General features: G+C 37.7%; 1 protein-coding gene across 12 annotated transcripts in view; it reads right to left on the bottom strand.

Annotated features, from left to right (window-relative positions):
• The window catches only part of STIM1 (stromal interaction molecule 1), a 235,610-nt gene that overhangs the window by 116,602 nt on the left and 101,798 nt on the right, over positions 1–17,210 (bottom strand). For all 12 annotated transcript variants that reach the window (XM_074217369.1, XM_074217359.1, XM_074217360.1 and 9 more), the window contains exon 2: positions 6,610–6,740. In XM_074217369.1, coding sequence (XP_074073470.1) covers positions 6,610–6,740 — 131 coding nt within the window. The remainder of the gene's footprint in view (positions 1–6,609; positions 6,741–17,210) is intronic.

Here is a 17,210-nt window from a genome sequence, read left to right as displayed (position 1 = left end):
ACATACTAAGGTAAGGTATTAGGAAAGGTGATGGATAGCCTAGGTCCATAGCTATTAATAGCCTGAGGTTAATGACAGGAAAAGTTTCTTTTATCAGTAATCACATTCTGGACAATCTTTGGACAAGTGTAGAATGAAGCATCAATGACATGATCACAATGATTAAGAAAGGCACCTCAATTACAGGAGGAATCTTACCTCTGACTGGAAGGAAAGGATTGCTGTGGAAGGCCATCAAAGCATGAAAATTGTTTATGTCTACGTTCTGAGTCTATATTTGTCTATAAGTATATTGAGAATCTACTGGAAGCAGGGAAGCAGATAGCCCCTTTACTTTTTCTATTCCACATTCCTCTGGCACTATTTTTGCCTCTATGCATATCCACTGACATGAGAAGGATCTGTCCCAAATGGTAGGGATGACTCTGCCAACATGTATCCTCCCCAAAACCCCTTCTCACAACAAAATCAAGTAGTCAAAACTGAGCACCTTAGATAGTAAAACTGGGACAGACTTGAAACATCATCTAATCTACCTCACTGCTAACCTTTTATTTCACAAACAAGAAAAATGAGATTTGAAAGGGAAAAAAGTTTGCCCAGCATTACCATAAGTCAAGAATTGCAAATTCAAACTTAGATGTTCTTAAGAGTCATGGTTTTTCTTTAGGTTTCTATTTTTTTTGCAAGGCAATGGGGTTAAGTGGCTTGCCGAAGGCCACACAGCTAGGTAATTATTAAGTGCTTGAGGCCAGATTTGAGCTCAGGTACTCTTGACTCCAAGGCCAGTGCTCTATCCACTGTGCAACCTAGCCACCCCCAAACTTAGATATTCTTAATGCATGCAAAGTCCTTTAAATACCACACTTTCTATTACATGCACATTTTAATATTTTGTACCATGAGTAATACAAACATACAAATTAGAGATAAAGGAACCATAAATATGGATTAATTCAAACACCTCATATTAAAAAAGGTATTTTCTAATCCTTCCCTCTATAAATTACTTTAAATTCACTAATATTTTGAATTAACTTATCTGTGTATGTGTTGTTTCTTTTCATTAGACTATAAACTCCTTAAAGGCAGAGATTGTTTGTTTTGGTTACTACATCACTAAAACCTACAACAGGACTTGGAACAATTTTTTTTTTCGGTACTAGAACTGTGATTTTGTCAGTTGAGTAAGTTCTCAGTACCAACACAGTTGGGTAGTTTTTCTGCAACTTATGTTCTTAGAAAAGCTGCTGGGGGCGGGGGATGGGGGACTGAGGGATTAAGTGACTTTCCCAAGAACATACAGGCATTATGTGTCAGAGTCAAAACTCAAACCCAGGTCTTCCTGAATCAAAGGCTCATTTTCTCTCCACTACACTAGGCTGCCCAAAACACATTAGGCATTTAATACATTTGTTGAATGAAGAAACTGAATTGGAAGAAAAAAAGTGACTTGCACATAAGTAATTAATAGTAGAGCTAGGATTTGAATCCTGGTCCTCTGACTCCAAATTTAGTGTTCTTAATATTGCACTACGATAACCTCCAAGGTCCCTGCATTTGAAGAACTTAAGTCTTTTGGGGAAGACAAGAATTACAAACACAAGGGAACAATTCATAAAAAATGTAAGACAGAATATAACTATTAAAAAATACACACAATATAAGTCATAAAAGTTCAAAGGAAGGAAAGAATTTGGTTATATCTGTACCTGAACAGGACAGATAACTTTGGTCAACAGCTAGTTGAAGGGGTTGTCAAAAGGGAAAAACAATTAGGTTTATTCACAGAGCAAAATAAGAAGCAATGAACAAAAGTTACAGAAAAGCAGATTTCAACTCAAAATAAAAGGAATTTTCAAATAATGAGACCTGAAGTGGAAAAAAGTGCTTCAAGCATTAATGATTTTCTTTTCATTGGAGGTTTCATTCATGTCCACTTTTTAAGGAAGAGAGAAACTGAACTGGGAGAGAAAAAGTGACTTGAACATACGTAATTAGTAGTAGAGTTAAGATTTGAATCTTCAGGTATATAGATGTTCTTTGAGGGCTCTTCTAGTTCCAAAAGCAAGAAACCAAAAACAGAAAAAATCAAAATAAAATGATAAAGAATAAATGAACTCAAAAAGCCTAGTGTTTGGGGGACATTACTGTTTCAACCATTTTTGAAAAAATTAAAAGTGAGATCTAGTGCCTAACAAAATAAGCCCCAGTTATTCTGGAACTGTCCCATGTACTTTATTCCTTAAATAAAGCAAAATAAATGAGAAATTACCCACTGATCACATGGTATTCTAAAGCTGAACTCAACTCTGGGGAATGATAGCCTTCGCTATATGAATAAGAATCTTGGTACTTATTATTTCCATCAAACTATAGGCTCCCACTACTGTCAAGTAACCCCACTATTAATCATATGGCCCACTGAACTCAGAGACTGTCTTTCTACCAGGGTTCAAACTATTTAATCTGTGTATCTACTCTCAATTATTTAGAATGGCAAGAAAGAAACACAATTTTGTCATCAGTCACAATGAATCAAGCTTCTTCTCTCAAAAATCAGAGGCTCCTGCTCATTACATAAATTATATAGACAGTAGGCCTTAGGAGTCCCAACTATAGTCAGCAGCATAGGAGAGAGTAGTGGCAAGGAAGAGTAGCTAAGGCCATGGAGAGATAGACATTGCTGGAAAAGAACAGCTCATGGCAGGCGAAGGGTGGCAGCTTTTGTATGATTTTTGAACAGTCTGTGCTGACAAGCATTTTTGTTGTAGTAACATTCTTTTAAAGAGAACATTTTCTTCCTCCCTTCACTGACCTCAAGATGCGGCACAAAGTGGAAAAAAGAGGAGGAGGGAAAAGAAAAACATCTAAAAAAGTCATACCCACACAAAGAAACTTGTAACTGCTTCCTGCCCCAGTCATTGGGTTATCAGTTCACATTCACGTAACTTACTGCTGCACACCAGCTGTGCAATCTCATTTTACACTTGACTTCACTCACTGAATCTCAATTTGTTCACTGGTCAAATGAGGATAATTAAGGCTGTACTACATACTTCACAGAATAGGTATGAATAGTGCCTTAAAAAATAAAATAAAAACATTTTTAAAAATCACACTGCCTGAAATACAGTATCCACTATATCGATGTTAGCTATATATGATTATCATTACAAACCATAAAGTACTATAAGAATGTTATCTTTATTGGGTCTGTTATGGATACAGATCAATGCTCTGTTGCACAGGTCAACTGCAGGTTTGGAAGTCAGTTTCACAGAGGTAATGGTTGAAGCCCTCAGAATGAATGACAGATCACCAAGAGGAGGGATAAATGGAGAAAAGGACGAGGATCAAAGGACCATATCTAAATTAAAAGGGTCAAAAAGGAAAAAATGAGGAGCTAGGAAAAATAAGAAAGGAGGACAACAAAAAAGAGGAGGAAAGTTACTAATGCTTGAAAATACAAAGTAAACATTAGAGATAATTTCATTATATTATATCCCAACTCAGAAGTCCTTAATGGAATCCTAACAACTCTTTTTTTTTTTTTGCAAGGCAAGTGGGGTTAAGTGGCTTGCCCAAGGCCACACAGCCAGGTAATTATTAAGTGTCTGAGGCCAGATTTGAACTCAGGTACTCTCTCCACTAGGCCACCTAGCTGCCCCCATCCTAACAACTCTTACAAGTTTTCAAAATTTCTAAAGCTTCATGATCCCCCCTCCAACCAGACTAGCCTGCATCCCATCACACATACACAGTAGAATTGTCCTTGCCTCCACACTTTGTTTCCACAGTTCTTCCATCTTTTAAGGACTTCCTTTCTAGCCACCTAAAACTTTACAGACTTGCCTCTTTCATAAAAACCTTTCCCAAAATATACAGTGAACTTATCCCTTCTCTGACAGTTTTGACACTATGTGCACACATCAAAATCAGAAAACCTCAGAATTCTTGGTGTGTTTAGTCCAGCCATATTAATTCTGTATTGATGTAGTTGCATTTTTTGAAACCAATTATAGAAATTTACATTTTTCTTATTCTGCTTCAACCCATCAGATTTGGTCCATGGTTCTAAAATGTATGTTTAGCCGGGTATTTTTTAATAGCTTATTTAAACTAGATAGATCACATACAGCCTAACATGGTTATTTGTTTCATGTGTGTGTGCCTCCTTCCATTTAATTTATTTATTCAATTATGGGAAGAGACTTATTTGCTTAGACAGCTATTCATGATATTCTTGTTGTCTAAACAATTTAATCATTTGTTGGGTACTCTCTGTCATTCCTAACTCAGGCAAAACCCCTTAGAAGATTTATTGAGTCCCTCCAGTCCCAAAGTCCAATGTCTTGACTTCTAGTCACAACCAGATTAGCCTCTCTACCTGACTGATTAATTGGCCTCCTACAATGCACAGATGGGACATTCTACAATGTAGCCTGTCATGGCTCATGGGAACAGGCCACTAGATAAAATATCTGTAAGCACTATGGGCAGAGCTAGAGAGAATGTGATAATCTTGACTTTAAGGTGTATTTCCAGTCTTGCTCATTACAAATGTAGTATCTTCAGAATTTCACATTTCTGGTGTGATTTTATAGACAGATGCAAATACTTTGAGAGGAAATACAGTAATTGATAATGTGTCTAAAGTTGATCATGTATTTTGTGCTCTCAAAATTCACTTAATAGGATTTTATCTTAGAAATATAATTTTAAAAGGGGGAAAGAGGAGGTCTATCTTTACTCTGTAATAACAAAAAATTATGAACAATTAGAAAATCACTAAATAAATTATGCCATATTAATATATTACATGGTGTGGTTTATTTTTAAAAGGACATGATATCCTAAAAAAAGGAAATATGGAAAGATCTATGAAGTATTACAAAGTTAACTCAGTTGACCAGAACAATATTCATATCAACTACAATCAGAAGAGGAGGAGGAGGAGGGTGAAGGAGGAGGAGGATGAAAGGCAATAAAGGAAAATATAAAAATGGAAGGAGGAGAGAAGCCAGGGACATCACAACATTACATACAATAGGAAGGAGACACAGAACAAAAGCATTTTCTTTGCTTGTTTGTGCAATTATTTAGTTCTATCTTATTAAACTCAATGAGTTTTACATAAGATTTTGTCCCTCCTTTTGCATACTTAGTTTTTTTTGATAGTTAAGTTTATATTAAACATTTTTCTGAAGACCTTGAGTGATCGGAGATGACTACTCAGATTATTCTGGCAAGTCATTCCTTATATGACGAGGCAGAATCTGCCTTCCTAAGTCAGCACAGAATAGAGGAGAAAGCATTCGATTTGGAATCAGAAGATCATGAAACTGTAAGCTGCATCAGATCAAAAATGTCTAACTTTTTTCTATTTCCTCCAGCTCTACACTCAAAAGTATTTCATAAATATTTGTTAATATATGAATAAATGATTTGGTTTAAATTCCAGCTGTGCTATTTATTATCTGTATAACCTTGGGCAAGTCACTTCCTTATGGAAAGTGTGGTACTACTAGAAAGTGTGCTGGCTTTGTAAAATGAAGGGGTTAGACTAAACTTCTACGGTTCATTGAATGATTTAAGTTCAAGAATGATTACACATTCCTAGCCTAGATCTTCCCTTTGGAACAACAGAGAACAAATCTGTTCTATGTGCCCTTAGTACAGTCAGTCAGATATTGGAAGTTACCCATCAAAACCCATTCTCCAAGTCTTTCTTCAAGACCTTCAAAGGACTTAATATTTTCACACGTTCAGTTCATGAGTCAATCTCAAGTTCCAGTCTTCTCATTTTGAATAGAGAATAAAAATGTAACAAGAGGAACTGGTACTCTGTGTCCTATCCTCAGACTGCTCACTCATGTATGAACTCAAATCCTCATGCACATCAGAATTTTATGTTAATATGGAGTAAGCATGGCAGAAACACCATTAAAGAAATTAACTGAAAGAAGTTTTTTCCCCTCCTGTATACTCTCAGAATTCTGCCTTATAGGTTGTACAACATTCATTTGGCATGTCACAAATTCCTACTACATAATCCCTTAATTTTTCAGAGATTTTGTCTCTCTGAAGAAACTCAAATCTTAGGGCTGAGTGTTCTGCCCCTGTCTACTTAGTGAATGATGACAGTCAGACCCAAATGAGCTCAAAATGACTAGACTTCACAGGCTGACCATTGTATAGCTAATATTATTCACTGCCTTTTTCAGAGGTCAGTGGCAATGAGAAAAACTGGTCAGGATTAAGTTCTTTGGAATAACCCAGCAATAAAGGATCTAATGAGCACAGTGGAATAACCATAACAGAGACAGCAATCTTTGGACTACTTAGAAGCCAATGCTCTGGATAGCAACTATCAATTCCTCATCATTCCCAGACCCACCCAGCCCTGAGGTTCTAGTGAGAGCTCACAGTGCTGTATGCCATTATAATGCTGGTACCACCCCACTCCACCCAGGAGCAGCCTGGGTACTCCTCAACAGAAGATATCCTATACCCTTCTCTGCAGGCCTAGGCAAGGGAAGAAAGTTGGAAGGAAGAAGAGCAAGAAGACATGATACAGAAAGAGAGGGGAGGGTGGGGATTTATCACCTCATCACTCTCCTCCACATCCACGTTCCCGTTGGCATCATCATCCATCTGCTTGTGGATGTTTCGGACAGCTTCAAAGCTGAGCTGCTCATCCTCATTGTGGCACAAAGGTTTATCAATTCTGCAGAATTCTGTCAGAGGGAAAGAAAGAGGCCACTGTCACAAATGAGCCAAAAGCAGGATTAAAGACCTCTCTAGACTACTACAACAGCAAAGAATTTCTTCCTTACATTTCCCATAGCATTTTTTGTCACTGACTTGCAGATTTTGAAAGGACAAATCCAACATACTAGCTATGTGACCCTGGGGCAAGTAACTTAACCTGATTTGCCTCAGTTTCCTTATCTGTAAAATGAGTTGGATAAGAAAATGACAAATCATTCATACTAAAGAAGTCACAAAGAGATGACATAATTGAAAACCAACTAAACAGTCTTATTTCAGCTGACCTATGAGCTCCTCAACAGCTGAGAGTATATCTTTTTTTTAAAATCTCATAAAATAGCAGAGCCCAAGACTGGACACAGTGCTAGAGCTTAACCCCTACTCTTTATTCTGAACTGGGTCAGTCTTAGGTTTCTCCCAAGTTGTGAAAAGGAAAAATATTAGAGACAATGGACAGAAAAGATATCTTCAACATAAGTGATTTTTCCCCCTCTTCAAATCTGTCAGAATATTGTATATATCTCTCTTCAATATATTTCTAAAATTCCAATTTATCTTATAATTATGTGTCTGACTCTTACCTCCAAACTAGATATAAATTTCTTATGAACAGGGACTGTGCCTTTACTGCATTTCTAAATCAAATTTTGTGAAATGTCTGGTGATTGTTGGTGATATCTGAGAAGTCACTTCAAAAGAGGAGGGAAAAACTGCCTTCCAAACTCTCTAAGAGTTTGTCCCTATTACACAGCTAGATTATAATTTGGCTCAAGTTCATTGATCTCCATTGCACATATAGCACATTGTAATTTTAAAAAATTTTTACACTTATCTCATTCTTTCAATAACCTTTTATGCATCTATTCATTTGTATTTTGACACCACCACAGCAGGAGAGACTTATATAGGGAAACTCGATATGCATTTCAATACATTTGAGACTAAACTGCAGGTGACCTAAAGATTCCTAGATTTTTGTATTTTCTAATACACCAGGCTTTCCCTACAAATTCCCAATCAGGTTGTTGGAATGAGATATCCATAAGCTTGTCTGGCATTTGGTCTTATATACTTTGTATACCAATAAATGTCTACTTAATGAAGAAAATTAGTAAGAGATGAGGCCCTAATGGTAACCCAAATGGAAAGAATCCCAGCAATGGTAAGAAGAGGGTACCAGGGAAGTAAGCCCTAGACCGATATTCAGGAAATCTAGATAAAAAATGTGCTTATAAAAGATTTTAACAGCTCAGAGAATAAATTTTAATTTTTCAGTGTCAGAATTTACCCTTGAAAATTAGCAAACTACATAAAAGGTCAGGAATATCAAGGTAAATGATGAAAACAAAATGCAAAGCAAGGTGGCCTAGCTGTACCATATCAAAACCTATACTACAATGCTGCAGTCATCAAACTACCTGGTACTAGTTAAGAAACAAAGTAATGGACCAATGGATTAGAATAGACACAAAAGATATAGCAGTAAATAACTATAGTAATCTATTATGTGAAAAAAAAAAACAAGAACACCAACTTCTGGGATGAGAATTCACTTTTCAACAAAAAAAAAAGCTGAGAAAATTGGAAAATAGCATGGCAAAAACTAGGCATAGACCCACATCTTACATCCTATACCAAAATAAGGTCAAAATGGGTACAGAATTTACATATAAAGGGAGATACCATAGACCGATTAACAAAGCAAGAAATACTTTATCCAACAGATTTATGGAAAAGGGAAAAATTTATGACCAAACCAGAAAGGGAGTACATTATAAATTTCAAAATGGATGATTTTAATTATATTAAATTGAAAAGTTTTGCACTGGGGTGACTACGTGGCACAGTGGATAGAGCACCAGCCCTGGAGTTAGAAGTACCTGAGTTCAAATCCAGTCTAAGACACTTAATAATCACCTAGTTCTTTGGCCTTGGGCAAGCCACTTTAACCCCATTACCTTGCAAAAATCTTAAAAATAAAAAGTTTCGCACTAATAAAACTAATGCAGCCAAGATTAGAAAGAAAATAGCTGGGAAACAATTTTCACAGTTAGGGATTCTGTTAAAGGTCTTATTTCTAACATACATAGAGAATTGAATCAAATTTATAAGGTTATAAGTCATTCCTTAATTGAAACATGGTCAAAGGATATGAATAAGCAGTATTTTAATGAAGAAATTAAAACTTATATGTAATCATTTGAAAAAAATGCTTCAAATCATTAGTAATTATGGAAAAAAACAATTATGAGATACAACTTCACATCTATCAGATTGGCTATGATGACTAAAAGGGAAAATGAGCAATGCTGAAGAGGTTATGGGAAGATTGGGTCATTCATACATTGTTGGTGGAATTGTGAACTAATCCAACCATTCTGGAGAGTAATATTGAACTGTGCCCAAAGAACAATAAAACTAATCATACCCTTTGATACAATACTAGGCCTAAATCCAAAAGAAATTATATAAAAGGGGACACATACCACATGTTAAAAAAAATATTGAAGGGCACAGTGGAGAAAGCACGGGCCCTAAGTCAGGAGTACCTGAGTTCAAATCCGGCCTCAGACACTTAATAATTACCTAGCTGTGTGGCTTTGGGCAAGCCACTTAATCCCATTTGCCTTGCAAAAAAACCTAAAAAAAAAATTCATAGCAGCTCTTTTTGTAGAGGCAAAGAACTAGAAATTAAGGGATGCTCATCAATTGGGGAATGGCTGAATAAGTTATAATATATGAATATTATGGAGTACTATTGTTCTGTAAGTAACCATGAATGGTTGGATTTTAAAGAACTATGTTAAGAATTACATGAACTGATGTTGAGCAAAGGGAGCAAAATCAAGAGAATATTGTATATATTAACACTAACTATGGGAGTTATTCAGAGATCTAGGACAACCCTAAGAGACCTATTATGGTCAATCTATCCATATCCAGAGAAAAACAAAACAAAGCATATAGAATCTGAATGGATACTGTCTTCACTTTTTAAAACCTTTTCATGTGTTTCATTCCTATCGCATGGTTTTCAGAAAGTCTTAGTCTTAATTCTTCATACACAAAATTACTAATATATGTAAATACATTAAACACAAATGAACATGTACTACTTTTACTAGATTGAGGGGAGAGGGTGAGAAGAGAGGATGGTAGAAAAATGTGCAACTTATAAATATATAAGTACATGAATGTTGATAAACTTTCATAACATGTAACAGGAAAAATAAAATATCAATCAAAAAAATTAGCAAATTATAAATCTTAACTTCACTGTTTTGTTGATTATCTAGACTTAAGATTAAGAAAATATGAATACTACAGATTAAATTTACAAGAATATTATGACAGGCACACACTCCCAAAGATCCTTGTATTAAATATTTATCAGTACAAACCCCTGCCTATATTCCAGGTCAAGTTCTACTACTAGCTTCATTATGGGACCTTGAGCAAGGTCTCATTCTTCATGAGGGAAAAAAAGGGAAAGGAAGAAAGTAATTTCCAACTCTGAATTTAGGATAACTCCCTACAGTCTGTTATTAAGTGGCCAGTTTCCATTTGGCTTATTTCTATAAGCATACAAGCTACCAAGAATTATCAGGAAAGCAGGACCTCTGGTTTAAGGAAATCAGGAAAATGGATGGGAGAGCTAAATGCAAATAAGGTACCTTAAGAAAAAAAAATGCCAATGCTTCATTATACCAGTCCTCTGTTGAAGAGCTTTTATTTGGAAAAGAGGGGAGTGAACTATCAGTGAAGAGTCAGTGAGTAAGTAGAGTTTCACAAAAAAGCATCATTGAAACATTCAAAATATGAAGGATATTCAGAAGGGGATATATATGAATGAGATACTTTTTAAACTACTACACTTCATAAATATTTTTCAGTTAAAATGATGGAAGTTGATCATTTCATATACAATCTTCATTTTCTGTCCCTTGCATATTGAAATATTCATATTTCTCAAGTTTATAATAAGAAAAAATAAAGAAAATATCTAAATATTTTACTAAGTAACACATCAAATGGGACAATTCTACCTGAGACATGAATTCCAGTGCTATACCTAGCCTTCTAGTTGCCACATATATTTGCCTATTTCTCCTTTGCCCCCATTGGCACCACCGAGAGCAATATTAAATTCAGAAGTTTTCCTGGTATTCTTGGGATTAGATTCAACAATCATTTAACTGAGGTGTCTGTGTACAAGGTCTCATACTTGGTGCTGGAGAAATAAAGATGAAAAGTGATATATGTGATAGGGGCAAAATGGAAAAACCAGTAACCAGTAAAGTTCTATGAGAATTACAAAGATGGGGCAATCATTTTCAAAGGGGATAGTGGGAAGTAGGATGAATAAAAGAAAGCTTCATAAAGAAGGTAGTACCTGGGGGCAGAGCCAAGATGGCAACAAGAGTGGACAGTGTCCTAAGCACTCTCTCATAAATCTTTGAAACTAAGGACTCTAACTAAATTTTAGAGAGATAGAACCCACAGAGGGACCCAATGAGGCAGTTCTCCTCAAGGTAACCAGAAAGGCTCTGCTCCCCAGGGTAGGAGGAGTGGCCCACCAGAGGGGTGGCCCCCCAGAGCAAAAGAACTTCAGCCTCCTGGAGGCAGCTCTAGGGCGCTGGGAGCCATGGTTCACATAGCAGGGGCAGTTTCCTGACCTACATCCCGGGGAACACCAGGCACAAATTGGAGGAACAGTGGGGTGACCTCTGCCAGAGCCAGCACGTAAAGCCCAGTCCTCAGGGCACACAGCTAGAGCTGCTTGGCCACTGCATTACAGATCCAGGAAACAGAAGTAGGCAGAGCCAGTAAGCAGGAGCCCCCAGGCCATGAGCCCATTGAACCTAGGGAGGGGAGTGAAGAGAGACTGCAGAGCTCTGTCCTCTGCCCCTGGAACAGGATTCTGGGGCTCTGACCACATTCAGATCTTGATCACAGTCTAGGCCCCACCATAGAACAGCAGGGCCCCCCCCACCTCAGCCCCATGGCAGAGGGGGAAACATATGGTCATTCACAGACCAGGAGGGAGGACAGAGCCTCACACACTGAGACCCTTGTGGGAGTGTACCAAAAGCTCAGGAAGCACCCCAAAAACAGGCTAAGGCTGGGAAAATGAGCAAGCAGAGAAACAAGAGGAACACCATTGAGAAATACTTTGCCTGTAATCCCAAGAAGGATCAAAACACTCAGTCTGAAGATGAGGAAGCACAAGCTCCTGCATCTAAAGACTCCCAGAAAAACAGAAATTGGGCTCAGGCTATGACAGAACTCAAAAAAGACTTTGAAAATCAAATGAAGGAATTAGAAGAAAAATTGGGAAAAGAAATGAGAGAGATGCAGGAAAAACATGAAAATGAAGTCAGCAGCTTAGTCAAGGAAATCCAAAAAAATGCTGAAGAAAATAGCATGCTAAAAACCAGCTTAGGTCAAATGGATAAAACAGTTCAAAAAGTTATTGAGGAAAAGAACGCTTTAAAAAGCAGAATTGGCCAGATGGAAAAAGACATAAGAAAACTCTCTGAGTAAAACAAATCCTTCAGACAAAGAATAGAACTCAGGGAGATTGATGAATTGACCAGGAATCAGGAATCAATACGTCAAAACCAAAAAAAATGAAAAATTGGAAGAAAATGTGAAATACTTCATTGAAAAAACAACTGATATGGAAAACAGACTTAGGAAAGATAATTTAAAAATTATTGCAATACCTGAAAGTCATGATCAGAAAAAGAGCCTTGACATCATTTTCAAAGAATTACTACAGGAAAATTGCCCTTATATCCTAGAAGCAGAGGGCAAAATAGAAATGGAGAGAATCCACAGATCCCCCCGAGAAAGAGATCCCAAAAAACCAACCCCCCAGGAATATTATAGCCAAGTTCCAGAACACCCAAGTCAAAGAGAAAATATTACAGGCAGCCAGAAAGACACAATTCAAATATCGTGGAGCTGCAGTCAGGATCACACAGGACTTAGCAGCAACTACATTGGAAGCTTGTAGGGCTTGGAATATAATATACCAGAAGGCAAAAGAGCTTAGAATGCAGCCAAGAATCAATTACCCAGCAAAGCTGAATGTCCTCTTCCAGGGAAAAAGATGGACTTTCAATGAACCAGGGGAATTTCAAATGTTCCTGTTGGAAAGGCCAGAGCTGAACAGAAAGTTTGATCTTCAGATACAGGACTCAGGTGAAGCATAGAGATTGAAGGAGAGGGGGAAAATATGAGGGACTTAATGATGATGAACTGCATGTGTTCCTGTATAGAAAAATGACACTGATAATATTCATATGAACCTTCTCAGTTAATAGAGCAGGTAGAGGGAGCTTTTATAGTTGAAGCACAGGAGAAAGCTGAATTCGAAGATAAAATATGGAATAAAAATGGAGTCAATAGAAAAAAGGGAAATGTAATGGGAGAAAGAAAAAGGAGAGGAGGAACAGGTCAAGATGTTTCATATAATAAGATTTTTCTTTATTACCATGAGCTACTGCAATGATATGTAAAGGGGGAAGGTAAGGGGGAATGAGGAAATCTTCGCTCTCATCAGAGGTGGCTAGGAGAGGAAACAGCATATATACTCAATGGGGTATAGACATCTGGAGTAAGGGGGGGGACAGGAGGAAGGGGGGGTAATGTGGGTGATGGAGAAGAGGATGGACCATGGGGGGAGAGTGGTCAGATATAACACTTTTTTTTTTTTTTTACCTTCTTGCAAGGGGCTGGGATTGGATGGCCTGTCCCGGACCATAGGGCCAGGTGGATGTTGGGCCTAATGGGTGGTATGGGGGCTCAGGGCCTCTTGGCCCCAGGGCCAGGGATCTGTCTACTGCACCACTCAGTTATGCTACAGCAGAGTCAAAGTGAAAGGAGAGAGAAAATATAGTACATGGTAGTGGAGAAATATGAAAGGAGGGAGTTGCGATCAGCAATGGCAACAGTGGAAAAATATGGGAGTAACCTTTGTGATGGACTTATCATAAAGAATGTGACTCATTCATGACAGAGTTGTTGGTGTTGGAACAAAGACTCAAGCACTTTATTATTATTATTGGGGGGGGGCAGGGCAAATGGTGGGTGGCCCACCTGGGGCCACATAGCAGGGCGATCGTTGGGTGTCTGAGGCCAGATTTGGACCCAGGTGCTCCTGGCTCAAGGGCCAATGCTCTGTCCACCACCTAGCCACCCCTACTATTATTACTATTTTATTTTATTTTGGGTTTTTTTCTTTTTTTTTTGGTTTTTGCAGGGCAGTGGGGTTCGGGTGGCTTGCATATCACATGGCTGGGTGATTGTTGGATATACGGGGCCAGATCTGGGCTTGGGTGCTCATGATTCCAGGGCTGCTGCTCTGTCCACTGCGCCACCTGGCCATACCTACAATTATTACTATTACTTTTTTTTAATTTTAATTTTTTTCTCTCCCTTTTACTTTATCGCTCAAGTGAGTCTATATTTTTTTGGGGGAGGGAGTATTCTGTTTACTCTTAAACAAGAATATTTTATTAATGTATAAAAAAACTGTACAAAATGAGAATAAATATTAAATACTAAAAAAAAAGAAGGTAGTACCTGATTTAAGCCTTAAAGGAGAAAATGAGTTCAACAGATGGAAACAAGAAAGAAATACCTTCCAGGCTATGAAAATGACCTGCTTGATTAGATGGCACAAAGAGATTGGTAAACAATAGTTTAATTACACGAAATGCAGTGCATGAACAACGGAAGAAAATTAAACTGGAATGAATCACAAAGCAGGAAGGGACTTCAGAGATTTCCAGTCTTACTTGTGCCTAAGCAAGAATCAATCCAACAAAGGATCATCTAACCCCCATTTGAAAGTTATGTTGGACCTTGACTGATGCCAGGTTATGACATTTGGCTTTGAGCAGAGGACACATGGTCAGATAAGCATATGGAAGTATTTCTTCCACCTTTGGAAGCTGTTCTTGACTTCTCTGGTAGACAATAATCGGTTCTCTAGAGACCAATTGGTCTCAGTTTTCTTTTACAATCAAATACTAAACAATATCCTAAAATAATTTCATGTACCTTCTACTTCCTGTATTGGCCATTGACCTAAATGCAAGAGCACAGTGATTTCTATTTACTCTAGCTAAGTAATTAGTTAGTACATGCTACAGTTTGAGAACTGAAGGCCCAGTCGCTAAAATGATCCCCAGGCAGCAAAGTCTGATTTCATTTTCTTGAAACTGCTGACTTAGTAGGACTCAGTCTGAAAGGCAAATGAACAAGTTTATTGAAGAAAAAGATGTCAACTGATATGGATACAAAAGACCAAATAAAAACAGTACCTACCTCAAGTCCTTTATGTTTTATTAACATATGCCCTTTGTAAACTTTAAAGTTTTATAGGGATACTAAATATTATATACATAAAAAGTACTAAGTCTGTATAAAGCAAAATCAAAATTATTTCATGACAAATAGAACACTACCTACTACTGGAAATAGGGAAGGTCTTGTTTTGGAAGTGGCATCTGAGCTCTGAGCCAGATCTGGAGAAAGTGAGGGAGACTATGAGGTGAAGCATAGCTTGTGCAAAGGTCCAAAGACAGGAGATTAAAATGCCAAGTTTGGTTACAAGTTAAAAAAAAAAAAGCCAATATGACTAAAATTAAAATATTGGGGCGGCTAGGTGGCGCAGTGAACAGAGCACCAGCCCTAGAGTCAGGAACACCTGAGTTCAAATTTGGCCTCAGACACTTAATAATTACCTAGCTGTGTGGCCTTGGTCAAGTCACTTAACCCCATTTGCCTTAGCAAAAACCTTAAAAAAAATTAAAATATCAATTGTATGAAGAAGTAATGTGAACTAAGTCTAGAAATAAGATGGAACCTGCCCATGAAGGGGTTTAAATGCAAGCTAGGGAAGTTTGCATTTTATCCTAGAATAAACAAGAGCTCAAGGGAACATAAAAGGTATACAAGAGAAAATAGTGCAATCCATCTTCTGCATCACAGTATCCTAACTGATGAGAAAGGTAAGATCAGTTTGAGGGGTCCTCCCTTTAGAAGCCGAGTGGTAGAAAGGAAATGGTACTTCAGAAATCTTTAATTCAAGTCCCAGACTGTCTAAGCTTCCTCTATAAAAAGAGAGGTGGGGGAGGCTAGGTGGTGCAGTGGATAGAGCACTGGCCCTGGAATTAGGAGTATCTGAGTTCAAATCCGGTCTCAGGCACTTAATGATTACCTAGCTGTGTGGCCTTGGGCAAGCCACTTAACCCTATTGCCTTGCAAAAACCTAAAAAAAAAAAAAGTGGGGGAGGTAGAGGAGATTTACACTGACCTCTACAGCTTAGGTCAGTTAAGATAATATGTGAAAGTGGTCTGCAACTTCAGAAAATTACTACTCTTTTAAAGTTATGCAATTATTACGCCTTCAGCAGATGTTCTCCAATGTCTCATCATCAATGTGTGGAAGTGACAAAGTCTCTAGAAGATTTTGCAAGGAGAATTAAAGTTCCTATAGCAAAGAACAGCCTAGAGAAAACCTATTTCTTCCTTGTAAAAATCTAACAATGGAAGGTGCTCAGCCCTGGAACAATGACCACCAGTGTATGAAAATTAAACCTTGCTTTTGAAATAATTATAAATAATAAGACCCAGAGAGTTGAGGACATTCACTTGACCAGGACCTCCCAAGGCAATCGTTGCCTTTTTTTGATCCTCTTAATGATCCATTGCCCCCCTTTGCCTTATTAGCCCCCCCCAGAGAATCAAAGAATTAGAAGAGATATCAAAGAGTTTCTAGTGCAACTTATACATAAATATCTCCTCTACAAGATTCACTATAAGTGGTCATTTAGCCTTTTCTTGATACAAAAATCTCCATGGAAGGGGAACACATCAAATTCAAAAGGAAGCCTAAAGGCCCCAGAGAATCAAATTTACGCCATCAAAATGACAATTCACTCTGGGCTTGTAGGCAACTGACTTTTTTTGCAAGGCCCAAACAGTTAAAATTTACCCCAAACTGTACCCACTGAAAAAAGTTGGGCAAACCTTTGGGGTCTCCTACTAACTCCCAGAAACTTCCCACATACACATATTGCTTCTATTTGCACCAAGGGAGTGCCAGAAGCAGCAGACTGGAGAGCAGCTTTGTTGGTATTAGCTGTACTTCTGTGTTAAAACGGAAGCTCAGTACCGAAGTTTGTCATTAAAACATCAGAAATATCATCAAATTCCTCAGCCCATGCACTCACCAAATGAGTACTAAAAGTCACCTTTTTTCCTAAGACTTATTTTTTTTTCCCCTGACATTAAGCAAAAATCATGGCCCAGGAAAGGTCTTAGGCAGTGTAGTACACAGACTTTGGAGTTCAAAACCTGGATTCAAAAGACAAGTCTACCTACCTATTAGCTATGTGACATGGGACAACTTACTTCACTTC

This window comes from Macrotis lagotis, chromosome 1 (genome assembly GCF_037893015.1).
Source record: "Macrotis lagotis isolate mMagLag1 chromosome 1, bilby.v1.9.chrom.fasta, whole genome shotgun sequence".
NCBI classification, from domain to species: domain Eukaryota; kingdom Metazoa; phylum Chordata; class Mammalia; order Peramelemorphia; family Peramelidae; genus Macrotis; species Macrotis lagotis.
Note: the sequence above shows the minus strand (reverse complement) of the source record. Positions and strands in the feature narration are given on the sequence as shown.